This window comes from Oreochromis aureus, linkage group 11 (genome assembly GCF_013358895.1).
Source record: "Oreochromis aureus strain Israel breed Guangdong linkage group 11, ZZ_aureus, whole genome shotgun sequence".
Taxonomy (NCBI): domain Eukaryota; kingdom Metazoa; phylum Chordata; class Actinopteri; order Cichliformes; family Cichlidae; genus Oreochromis; species Oreochromis aureus.
This window is the reverse complement of record NC_052952.1, coordinates 35,899,409-35,912,685: the sequence shown is the minus strand read 5'-3', so window position 1 is coordinate 35,912,685 and position 13,277 is coordinate 35,899,409. Positions and strand designations below refer to the sequence as shown.

At 39.6% G+C, this 13,277-nt stretch overlaps 1 protein-coding gene across 1 annotated transcript; it reads left to right on the top strand.

Annotated features, from left to right (window-relative positions):
* Positions 1 to 339: 339 nt before the first annotated feature.
* LOC120442716 (NACHT, LRR and PYD domains-containing protein 1b allele 3-like) lies at positions 340 to 9,181 on the top strand. The gene is made up of 9 exons (XM_039619834.1): positions 340 to 486; positions 597 to 850; positions 1,486 to 1,638; positions 2,678 to 2,831; positions 4,842 to 4,871; positions 5,113 to 5,160; positions 7,258 to 7,301; positions 7,459 to 7,726; positions 8,217 to 9,181. Exons 1-9 carry the CDS (start codon positions 378 to 380, stop codon positions 8,219 to 8,221), a joined length of 1,065 nt encoding a protein of 354 aa, XP_039475768.1. The 5' UTR covers positions 340 to 377; the 3' UTR covers positions 8,222 to 9,181.
* The last annotated feature ends 4,096 nt before the right edge of the window (positions 9,182 to 13,277 follow it).

Here is a 13,277-nt window from a genome sequence, read left to right as displayed (position 1 = left end):
TGACTAAAGTGAGTGTCCTCTGCAGCAGGACTCCAGTGATTGGACTAAACTTGAACCTGAGGTGAACAGTACAGATGCAGACGAGGCTCCAACTTACAGGTAAATCAACTTCCTGAATGCTGCAGCACAGCAAACTGGAACTACAGGAAACAGTTCAGCTTTGGATTTATTCACAGAGGAAATTCTTCATTTGCATCCAATTCACGACTACTCTCTGTGTTTCCATTCACTCTGTTGTTCCTTCATGAGTGTGTATTTAATTCCTGTTTCAGCCTTCAGTCTGCAGCAGGACACTTTGAATGCAGAGTCTCGGGCTTGCGCTGGGTCTGTAAGGAAAGACCAGCTTTCAGTACCAGTTTCGATCTTGGGAGGGACACATGGAGAGGATGGAGAGCAGACAATACATGCCTGCAGGTCCTCTGATGGACGTCACAGTCACTGCTGGGAAGTTAAATGAAGTTCACCTGCCACACTGGATCTGCATCGGTAAGAGGACATGAAGGAAGAATTTCAGATGTTTGACATTTCTGACAGTGAGCGCACAAACTGTTAGAAACTGTTCTTCTCACCATGTTTGTGTTGTTGTTCTCCTGCAGATGCCATCCCTGACATATTGGACAAGTTTGCAGTCGTTCACATAGATGACTGTGGAGATGTTGTGGAAAAAGTGTCTGAGGTCACACCAACACATGTCAAGTTAACTGAACCAAATTTCTCGACAATTGGGGACATAATACGTTCCATATTTCCTCCAAAAATCAGCTGTTACATGTTGATGTACTATAAACCCAACACATCATTCCTCAAACTCCACGTCTATCTGATACGACAGGATCCTGCTCTGGAACAGGTAACTGAACATCTTAATGATGTGGAACAGGACAAGATTCCAAACATTAGGACCGACTGACAAAAGACAAAAGAGACACTGAAAGAAAAATGTTTTTATACTGAACCCAATGGGAGAAATGTCTCTATTGCTAAAATAAATCTCTTCTGTTTGACTTTAGGAAGATTTTTAATCATGGTTTTTCTTTTAACATCAGCAGCACTTGTGAGAGTCACTTGGCTGATAAATCTCTTCACTGTAATCTGGAGATTATTTGCACCCAGACCAGAGTTTGTAATATTACATCATACAGACTTCATATAAGCAAAACTCTGATAAGTAAAAATTAGACACTTGTTATTAACCTGAGAGTTCACAAAGCACCCATGAAGATGCAAAATATTGATCACCTGGTGATCACATGGTGATACTCTCCCTCTCAGAGTTTGACACAATACTTCACAATAATCTCTGACTTTATTCTCATTAATGTGACTTTTTCCTCCGGTTTACTTTTCCAGCAGACCATAATACTCTCTCACAAAAATCTTATTGCTTGATTATAAATGTCATTTTAAACACAGATGGCAGAGTTGGTGTAAAGTTAACCCCTATTTTTGATTATTTTGCTTCTTTTTCCTTTTTTTGTTAAACAGGAAATTGCTGAGAAATATCGTGAGAAAAATGATGAGACAAAATCCGATTTGAAATTTCAAAAAATCATAAAGCATCCCCCAGACCAGTACCTGCAAACTGAGCGTCTTTTCAGCCTCAAAGCCGACGACACAAGTACAAAAATTCAACCGGAGGTAAAGTTTGTAAAGTTTGTGCTACATGTGGATCGAAACCTTCTTGTTGACAGAAAACACATCAGGCCTTATTTTAGCCAGAATGACACGGCTGCTCTGAAACATACGTGTGTCTTTGCATTGGCTGAGTCAGTGAGAGGTGAGGGGCATCACACCAGGACTATCAGCTGTCTTTGTTAGCACAGCTGCACACACTTTAACACAGCAGTGTTTGATGCTGTATTTCAGTCTTCTTCAGGTGCTGATGATAGTTTTACCTGAAGAATATAAAATAATGGTAAAAGTCAACATTAGTGTTTCAGGAAAATCAAGTTCTGAAGAAAATCCTAAAACTCTCAAGTTCAAAAATTGAGTTGCAAAGTAATTATATTAGTGTGCTGCTATTTTTTAAATGGCCCATTTAAATGCCATCACCTTTTTCTAAAATGACCTGATAGATGAGGAAAGAAAGAAGTCGTAGATTTAAAAAGAATAATAAAAAAAAAACAAACGAATGTGATTAAACTGAGTAAAAAGGTCTGTAGGTCATTATATTTTTATTCCAGTCACATTTTTCTGGGTATTTTTGTTTTAGTTCATTATAAAACTCTTGATGTGAACAAGGTCAAAGGGCATACTCTGAGGTCATATTAGAGCATATTTAAAAAACACAAAGTCTGAGCCTCAACATTGTTTTGACTGAAAATCACTTATATCTGTCTTACTGCATCTAAATAATATCACAAGTCCACAGATAAACTGTCTTTTTATCTTTAGTCTCTGTCACCTACACTTTGTCCATCAAATATATTTAAATAATTAGATTTAAAAAGTAAAATGTAAAACTTGGAGGCTCCATTTCTGTACTGATAGCCAGATGTAAGAACCACAACTGTAACTTTATCGCCGGCATTAAATTGTGACAGAATAGTACTTACGTGTGTGTGTGTGTGTGTGTGTGTGTGTGTGTGTGTGTGTGTGTGTGTGTGTGTGTGTGTGTGTGTGTGTGTGTGTGTGTGTTTACTGAGGTATTTTAAAGTTCCTTTGTTTTGTTTTTCAGACACAGGAGTTAACCCTCAGGTACAATAAGCAAAACTTCTATGAGGTGTACGTTAAGAATCCAGGCAGTGAACTCATACTCACACTGGTGCACACTCACCCAGCTGATGGTGAACCAGCTGATGAGCCACTATGGAAATGTGAAATTCGAGCAGGTCAGTGGTTATTAAGCAATATTACCCACACTGTTACTATATAAGAAATACTCTATGTCATATAAAGTCAAATGTTTTTCCACCAAACTGAAAAGAGTCTGCAGCAGTTTGATTGACACTATATTTCCAAAAGTATTCCCTCACCCATCCACATCCTTTCATTCATGTGTTCCAATCACTTCCATGGCCTCAGGTGTATAAAATCAGCACCAAGGCATGCAGACTGCTTCTACAAACATATGTGAAAGAATCACTCGTTCTCAGGAGTTCAGTGGTCCTGTGATAGGACGCCACCTGTGCAACAAGTGTCGAGTCGCACATTTTGAAGCCAATATGATAACCTTATCCCACCAATGCTGTGGGAGTCCAACTTTTCACATCCAATTAAAATCAAATCACTCAAAAAGATCCTCTGGAAAAGAGTAGAATTCCTAGAACAGAGTTTATTAAACAGTGTCATATGAACAGCAGAACTCAGTACAATCAACCAAGATGACAGCAAAAGTGAACAAGCAAAGCCAAGCAACCCCGGAGTGTAGAGCCTCAAAGCACAAACAGCGCAGACACACAACAGACAGACAGGAAAGAAGCAGCAGAGCGGGACATATCGACCCTCCTCTTATATGGGATCAGTGACCCCTCCTCCTGCTGTTGGGTACTCTTTCATCCTTTGTTCTTTCTTTTCATCTTCCACGTATGATGCATAACTTTCTGACCCTGCCCCATAACTTCCTCGAGAACCAGTTTTACATCCATCATTGAATTGGGTCACTTTGTCAGTTTTATGAGGAAAACTGAGTCCGAAAGGCTACAAAACGGCAGTTAACAGTTAATCAATTTGACAATTTTGTCAGGTACGCATGCCAGACATAAACTGCTTTCTATACCGAGTAAAGGTTTTTCTTGCCTTCTGGTGGCTGAGGCGAGAACCAGAATCCCAGCTTCACGCACAGGGGGCAGGTTTGTTTGCCGTATAGGCATCAAAAGGGCTGGACACACCGTGAGGCGCTACAGATAAACACAGAGAAAGGACCCTATGCGCATACTTTAGCAGTGCCAAGCTGAATTTAACCTTTGTTTGGATCAGTCACCGTTGACGATACCACAGTCAAAGGTTACTTATTGATCCTAATTAGTACATTTTCAAACAGTATTGATCAGCATGTGTTTATACAAGTGGCACAATCTTCATTAATATAATTGAAGATAATGTTTGACCTAAATATGTGGATCTTGTGATTTTGAACATGTAGAAAAAATACTCCAGTATAAGTATATATTTAGTATATAGAAGTATATATGATTATATAATATATATGTGAGTATATGTCCAGTGTGTACAGGTACATATGTCATATATATCATAGAAAATCCACAACATTAGTCCTGTGGTGAAATTCCCTTGCTACAAAATATTATACATACAGTCGTCTGTTAGTGGTATTATAACAAAGAACGACAGCAAATCAGCCACAAAGTGATGGGCCACGTAAAATCACAGAGGTCTCCAACTTTCTGCAGAGTCAGTCGCTACAAACTTCACGTGGCCTTCAGATTAGCTCAACAACAGTGCATAGAGGGTTTCAGAGAATGGGTTCCCATGGCAACCAGCTGCTTGAATACTCTGTTTTATTCAGATGAAACTTTCATATTTAACTATAATAATAATGGATTGCATTTATATAGCGCTTTTCTAGGCACCCAAAGTGCTTTACAATTCCACTATTCATTCACTCTCACGTTCACACACTGGTGCAGGCAAACCACAGTTGTAGCCACAGCTGCCCTGGGGCAGACTAACAGAAGTGAGGCTGCCATATCGCGCCATCGGCCCCTCAGGCCAACACCAGTAGGCGGTAGGGTAAAGTGTCTTGCCCAAGGACACAACGACCAGGAGAGGTCAGGGGATCGAACCGGCAACCTTCCGGTTACAGATGAGTTTCCCAACCCCCTGAACCACGGTCGCCTATAATGTCAAGTATCCATATTTTGATTTTTCTTGAATTCCAGATGACCATCCAGAGTCTGGTCAAGCCGAAGGTAAGATATCACACAAAAGGAGCATTTAGACGAACCTTTTATTCAGATTATAAATGAATGATTTTCTTCTTCTTTTTTTTAAGTAGACCAGAGTTTAGTGGAATATTCTTTGGTGTAGTTATTTAATTGTTTTAATTTGGTGGCACTGAGTCTCTAATGTTTCAGTTTGCTAGCATAATGAAAGTTAAAAAGTTTGAACATTTGTTAAGAAATTAAAAACTTTCCTTGTTATTTTTAACAGCTGCAGGATCCTCAGTGGGAGCAGCTGCTGTCAGCTCTCTGTCGGCTGGTAGGTTCATCAATATTACCTGTTCTGTCTTCTCACTGAGTTTTATATAATGTGACACATAGAACGCTGATGAATCATAGTGAACAGTCAATCACACCTTTTTTTTTCCCGTCACAATTGTACTTTTAGTTAGCTGACATACTTTGTTCTGTCTTCAAGTTTTCATTATAAAGGAGGAGCTCTCAGTCTCTCAGCTCTCGGTGGCAGCGAGTCACTAAACTCAATCCTGCTTATATTTATTTCTTTACAGAGATAAATATAATATTCATGTATTCACCCCTTTGTGAATCACTTCCTCATCATGCTGGAGGGGTTTGTGAGTCCCAGGCTTTTTCCTGAACAGCTGATTTCCTCCAACAGAGTGATGATGGTTGTTGTCTTCTAACTTCATGAAGATTAACAATCTGAACAGCAGCCTGTTTGACAGGAAGTCCAGTACAATGTGTTACCGAAGACCAGAGTGACGAGTCTGCCAGTCAGCTTCACAAACAGCCTGCTGAGAGAGAGTTTGTTATATTTCAGATGTATGAAGAGCGAGTGCAGGGCAGTGAAGACGACATCATCTGTGGCTGTATTCAGCTAAACGACAGTTATTATTAAAGCTAACGCCTGCTGGTAGATCAGCCCAGTAAATACAGTGTTTCTGTGTTTTCACTGATTCATCTGTTTCACTTTACCACTTCTTTGGGAAGTGGTAAAGTACAAGCTAAGATGTTTCACATTATTTGTGTATAAAAAGAACTGCACTTTGTGTTTGGCTGTGTTGGATTTCCTTTGGTTGCTGACCTCATATTTGAAGTACTGCAAAATGTCAGGGAATGAATGAATAAGCTCTTATTCAACAATGGCACCAACCAGTTTGTCCAAATCTACTGACGCTGTTGACCGGACTGTCAAAATGCATAAATCGAGTCAGTTTTACTTATACCACCAGTTTATTAGCACCAGTTAACGAATGTTTTTAGATGTTAAAGAATTCAACAGAACTTGTGGTAAAATACCAAATATAGAACTGTACCACATGGTGCCATTTTCTGTATGAAGCTGCTGGCTCTGTGGACATGAGCAAGATCAGCTTTTGTTTGGAGTTTGAGATATTCTCAGATATCTATTGTTTGCAGCACTGAACTGGTGTCCCTGACTTGACTGAAGACAGGTGGGATAGAGTTTTATCCTTAATGGGGACGATGTTCAGGAAACTGGAAGTGTCAGCAGGTGTTCTAAGGAGCTCGGAAAGAAAAGCATCTGGACGTCTTTAAGTTTCTTGAAGACGTTTCATCCGAGAAGCTTCTTCAGTTCTAAGAGCGACTGGTGGAGCGTCCCAGATTTTAAGCCCTATGGGAGTGTCCCCAAGAGGGTCGTGGACCCCCTATTGATCCTCTGCCTAATCACATGAGCAGTACTAGAAAAATTACTATTCCTGGTGCAACTCTGTAAGCCTTAGTCTTCTGCAAGAACAACACATTTCACAGCTGTCTGTGGCTGTTTTATCATGTCATCAATACTTGCATGCAATGTGGCAGCTGTTGGAGAGATGTGATATGAAACTCTACAGAAAGATCCACAGTAAACACTGGAGTGGAGTTTGAATCTGAGGCTGAAGAAGATGAGGAGCAAGACGGTGCACTGAAGTGTTCACACTGTGTACACTTCTCTGTCTCGCTCACCTTCCTGTGAACTCATCAAAATAATGCAGGGCAACAAAAACTGCAACCTGGGGCAGTCCTTATTAAGGGTTACTTACTGTGGACTAATCTCAGAGTGTTCATATTTAATATCGCTGATGCTGTGATTCTTATACTTACATAACACAATACTAAGAATCAGCTTGACAGGAAATGTTTGAAAGGCTGCCTGAATCATTAAAGAAGGGTCTGATGTGATCAGCAGCTGGATGTGAGCTGATTGTCAGCAAAGTTTCCTTCACTTTATCTGGAGTCAGTCTTGGCTGTTGAATCATAGAGTGATGGATTCAGGATTTGCTGATTGGGCATTTTGTGACAGAGAAAAGTTATTTCATTTATTATGTATCATGTATTTATTTTATTACAAAACTTTACAAGTAAAGATAATCTCATTTTTTATGTCCTTTCTCAGAGGAAAACACTGTGGACAAACATCTGTCTGCACAGATGCAGAAAGTAAGTAGAACCAAATGATTCTGTCCTCACACCACAGCTTCATTTAATTCAATACTTATACCTGTTATTAAAAATGATTACGTGTGATGGTTTTGTTTACTTATTAATCCTTTATCCTCTAAGAAGGTTATTATTAAATCACTTTGTTTGTTCTCAGGCATTAACAGTCCAATCAGACAAAGAGAGACTTTTGGAAATGTTAGAACATCTGGAAAAGGAGGAGCTTGAAAAGTTCAAGTGGCTTTTGGTGGAGCTCAAACCCATCCCAAAGAGCAAACTGGAGGAGGCCAACATCTGTAACCTGGTGGATCTGATGTTCGGGGCCTACACCCAACATACTGTGGAGGTGACCAAGAAGGTTTTTAGGAAAATGAACAGGAATGATTTGGTGAAGAAGTTGTCAGACACGAGCTCGAGATCCAAAGGTAAGAAACTAAATGGTGTAATTTATTCCATTAATGTTTTACTGTCAAAACTTTGTATATGCACTGTTCTTAAAAACACGCATTTACTTTAAAGTCAGTACATGACTGTAGTGTGAACTCAGAGTGAGGAGACTTCAGTTTGAAACATGGAGGGTTTGTAATCTAGGAGCAGATTTCAGATTAAACTTTAAAATTCTAACACGAGTTTGAGTAAAATGATAAAAGGAAATCAGTGAATGATCAGTGTAACTGTTAAATGTACAGACTTAATGTCTGATGTTACAGTACTGCAAATACTTAATGATTTCAAAAGTAATATGTTTATAATATGTTTATATATCATCTTAATCAGTCACCATCTGGTGTGAGCGAACTTTACTTGTTGTTTTGTTTTTAAAGGAAGTACATATTGACGGGTAGTTTGTTAGAAGCTTCTTCCTGGTTCTCCTGGATTCTGTCCTCTTTATTCTGTGTCTTCCTGTGTTCTCAGACTGACATCAACATGATGAGATCAGGTCTCTGTGGGTCTGACCGTCTGCTGCAGGACTCTTTATGTCTCTGACTCTCTGTTCGGGCTCGTTGTCCTGCTGCAGGATCGATGCGTCACTCTTAGTCCTGGTGATGGATCAGAATCTGTACTTTAACATTCGTGAGATTCTAAATCTCAAACTCAGTTTCCAGAGTTGCAGCTGTGAACCTGCACAGAGCCTCCATGATGTTTCACTTTTACCTGCACACACCTGATCCAGACAGTGAGCAAAGGAACATCTGTGTGAATCTACACAGCATGGCTTTGATTTGCTGCTTGCTGCATGAACTGATAAACTCTGATAAATTATTATATTTTCACTGGTGACATGGGGCTAAAAATATGATCAGATTTATCTACACGTTTTCTTTATTAATGTGACAATGTTGGCATCTGTGGCTGTGTGGACGATGAGAGGAAATGTAAATGTAAAAAGAAATGAATTTGTTTTAGTGGTTTTCTTTGTGTTATGTTTTTTGTTACTCATGTGAAATGACTGCATCTTGAAGCATGAAGAGATGATTTTACAGTGAGTTCCTATATCTTCTGTCATAGCAGCACATTCAGTTTTTTCTAGCAGTACAGTGTGTGACAGACTTTACAGGGAGCCTGTTGTGCTTTTCTTCATTTTTTTCACTTTCATACTTCATATAAATATTGTTGGTTGATGCTCATATTGAACATGATCTTTTTCCCTCTTCTTGTGGTCGTTGCTCAGTCTGGTTTGGAGGAGAAAAGCTTCCAGACCAACTGGGTGAAGGTTTGACGTTACTGAGGATTACAACATGTCTGTTTGTCATATTTTAATCAAGGAGAATTTTTTTAATTAGATAAACATTGGAGAATTTTATACTTTTTTTTTCTTTGCTTTTTTACTAATTCTTTTCAAAATATTCTTTTATCTGATATAAAGAACTTTAAACCAATCACTGCCTTGTTTGTCAAAGCTGCTGTACAAATAGCTACAACAGTGATGTCTGTTTACTGTAAGACGGTCATTTTAAAATGTTTTCTTAATTTTAAAATCTGTAATAATCACGTCTGAAGTGTTGTTCAGTCTTTATTGTCCCCGGGGGAAATTTGGCTTCCAGCATCTTTCACAAAAAGAGAAACAACAATAAACAAAGACACATAACATATTATGAACAATGCAGATGGATCAGTGTTGTGACTGCAGTGATGCGGACACCGTATCGGTCCATTGTAGTAAAGAGAGAGCTGAGCGTAAAGGTGAAACTCTTGAGTTACCGGACGATCTACGTCCCTACCCTCACCTATTAGCACCTGGTTTGATTTGTTTTTCCTCTGCATTTATAGATAGAAACAGTTGTTTAGGACAGATTTTAATGCAACATTTTCGGCAAGGTTGTTGCCAAGAACCAAAATGTAATTACCAGTAATGATGATAAAATTGTCTGATTGATAGGAGACACTTAGTTACACAACAAACCTGGAAGCTGTGTGGAACAGCTGAGCAGAGCCCAGAACATTAGAGACTGTCAGTCACATCCTGGCTGATGCTTTAGGTTACTGCTGCTCTGGCACAAAATAAACACCCTCAGCTTCAAGAAGGTGTCATGTATCTGTGTTGTGATGCTGCACAGCAACAGCACATCAGTCTGAGCTCGTTTATATTAAAATATCATTCTCACGATCAGAATTAAGGACGGTGTCTCCCTCAGTGTCTCACAGACAGATGTACTGACAGCTGCTCAGGAAAAATAAATGTGCAGGAGGGTTAAGAAGATGGAAAGACATTCATAGAAGACATTTGGCTTAAAAGTTTCCCTTTTAAATAAGCTTGTAGTGATGGGTGGTGACCCCTAACATCACTTAGTTATGCTGCCACTGCCTCCTGTTCACCACGTTTTTATATCTGATATTGATCTGATATCTATCTTTCCTCTCACCTTCCACTCAGTTGTAGCAAATGTATATTACATTAAAGATACTGTGTATGTGCTGGTTCTCTGCATGCACAAAAATCCAGATCAGTGAAGGAGAATCAGTATGTTTTAGATAGAAGTGTGAGTGTTTCTGTTAGGAACTGTTGGAGACACACGCTGGTGTGTGTGTGTGTGTGTGTGTGTGTGTGTGTGTGTGTGTGTGTGTGTGTGTGTCTGATGTGGTTCAGCTGGAGCACAGGATCCATCGTTCATTAGAGGACTGTTTCATTACAAACTATACCAGCATGTATTTGGCAGCATGGTTGGTGGTTCAATGGTAAAAAGAGTCCTGGTTCAGTTCTACTGGTTGACTCTGACTCTGGCTTTTCTGTGTGGAGGTGGGACGTGCTCCCTGTATGGGTTTTCAGGTTACTCCAGCTTCCTCCCAGAGTGCCAAAACAGGCACATTAGGCTGACTGGTGATTTGAAGTTAGAATAAAATATGCATTGAAACAACAATGTTTAAGAAGCACTTATTTAATCTTTAACAACATTAAACACAGTGAAGCTGTTAGGTCATTGTAGTGGGTAAATATGACATATTTGCCTCTGCTGTGTAGTAAAGTAACAGTATATATTCATATATAATGAAAATGCTCACATGAAGTACATGAAACCAACTTAGTGAGTTACATTTCACCCCCAAAATGGAGAAGTATCATATTTCCACATATTCCTGGTCAAAACTAGATTCCTACATTACCAAGAATGCACCTCAACCAGACAGATGGGTGAATGATTTCATGTAAATGATATTAAATATGTCAAAAACAAGATTAGAAAGAAAAATCAGCCTATATAGCGTACAGGACAGAACTGGAAGATTCTAAAAGTTGTTTGAAATCAGTGAATGAAGGTGTCACGATGAGCTGTGTGGCTGGACCCAAGTGCAGGACTCCAAGACAAAACATTAATTTAGGAGGCAGGTTTATTTGCTGGCAACACAAATTTGGCAATACAAAGAACAAAACTCGAACTAGGAGGGTTTAACTAGACTGGGAATGCATGGCATGACATGACATAACCTGACGATAGAAGAGGAGTGATACACACAAAACTAACATGGAGGATGCAATAATTGGCTGGGAAAAACACAGGGCTTAAATACATACGGAGGTGATTAGGGAATGCGAAACAGGAGGGACTAAGGAGCTTGGAGAGAAAAGTGCCTGGTCTTCTTTAAGTTGCTTGAAGACATTTAACCTCTCATCCAAGAAGCTTCTTCAGTTCTAGGGTCAAATGTTCCCAGATTTAACCTCCTAAGTACTCTTTCATGGCATGCATTTCTAATTTCTCTTTGCTATTTAAGCTGATTGGGACCTGATGAATGTAAAAACAAACAATTATGTGATTTTTCTTCTTCTTTTTTTAGCCTGATTTTAGTTTTTGAGAAAAATGAGTTCCACTTATGAGGACATTTGATTTATATTTCGATTGAACAGTGGCAGTATAATGTCCTCGTAAGTGGATATCACACCCTTGTAGAGCAAAATTTAGTATTTTGGTGTAGACAACACAAAATGTGATGTCCACATTTGTGGATGCCAGACCCTAGGAGGTTAAACCCTGTGGGAGTATCCCCCCAAGACGGGGGTAAACTTGGTGGGGATAAATGTTGGGTCAAATGTTTGAATCTCCAACATTTCATTACATTGATCTTCTTATGGCCTCTGACAGTGGACTCATCTCTGTGCTTGTCCTGCTAGACCTCAGTGCAGCGTTCGATACTGTTGACCATAATATCCTATTAGAGCGATTAGAACATGCTGTAGGTATTACAGGTACTGCACTGCAGTGGTTTGTATCATATCTATCTAATAGAATCCAATTTGTACATGTAAATGGAGAGTCCTCTTCACACACTAAGGTCAATTATGGTGTTCCACAGGGTTCAGTGCTAGGACCAATTCTGTTTACATTATACATGCTTCCCTTAGGCAGCATCATTAGAAAACATAGGATACATTTTCACTGCTATGCAGATGACACGCAGCTCTATCTGTCCATGAAGCCAGGTATCACACACCAATTAGTTAAACTGCAGGAATGTCTTAAAGACATAAAGACATGGATGGCTGCTAACTTTCTGCTTCTTAATTCAGATAAAACTGAGGTTATTGTACTCGGCCCTGAAAATCTTAGAAACATGGTATCTAACCAGATTCTTACTCTGGATGGCATTACCTTGGCCTCGAGTAATGCTGTGAGGAACCTTGAGTCATTTTGACCAGGACATGTCCTTCAACGCACATATTAAACAAATATGTAAGACTGCTTTCTTCCATTTGCTAACATCTCTAAAATTAGAAATATCCTGTCTCAGAGTGACGCTGAAAAACTAGTTCATGCATTTATTACTTCCAGGCTGGACTACTGTAATTCTTTATTATCAGGATGTCCTAAAAACTCGCTGAAAAGCCTTCAGCTAATCCAAAATGCTGCAGCAAGAGTACTGACAGGGACTAGAAAGAGAGAGCATATTTCTCCTGTTTTGGCTTCCTTCATTGGCTTCCTGTTAAATCCAGAATTGAATTCAAAATCCTGCTCCTCACATACAAGGTCTTAAATAATCAGGCCCCATCTTATCTTAATGACCTTGTAGTACCATATCACCCTATTAGAGCACTTCGCTCTCGCTCTGCAGGCCTACTTGTTGTTCCTAGAGTATTTAAAAGTAGAATGGGAGGCAGAGCCTTCAGTTTTCAGGCCCCTCTTCTGTGGAACCAGCTTCCAGTTTGGATTCGGAGACAGACACTATCTCTACTTTCAAGATTAGGCTTAAAACGTTCCTTTTGCTAAAGCATATAGTTAGGGCTGGACCAGGTGACCCTGAATCCTCCCTTAGTTATGCTGCAATAGACGTGAGGCTGCCGGGGATTCCCATGATGCATTGAGTTTTTCCTTTCCAGTCACCTTTCTCACTCACTATGTGTTAACAGACCTCTCTGCATCGAATCATATCTGTTATTAATCTCTGTCTCTCTTCCACAGCATGTCTTTATCCTGTTTTTCTTCTTTCACCCCAACCGGTCGCAGCAGATGGCCCCGCCCCTCCCTGAGCCTGGTTCTGCCGGAG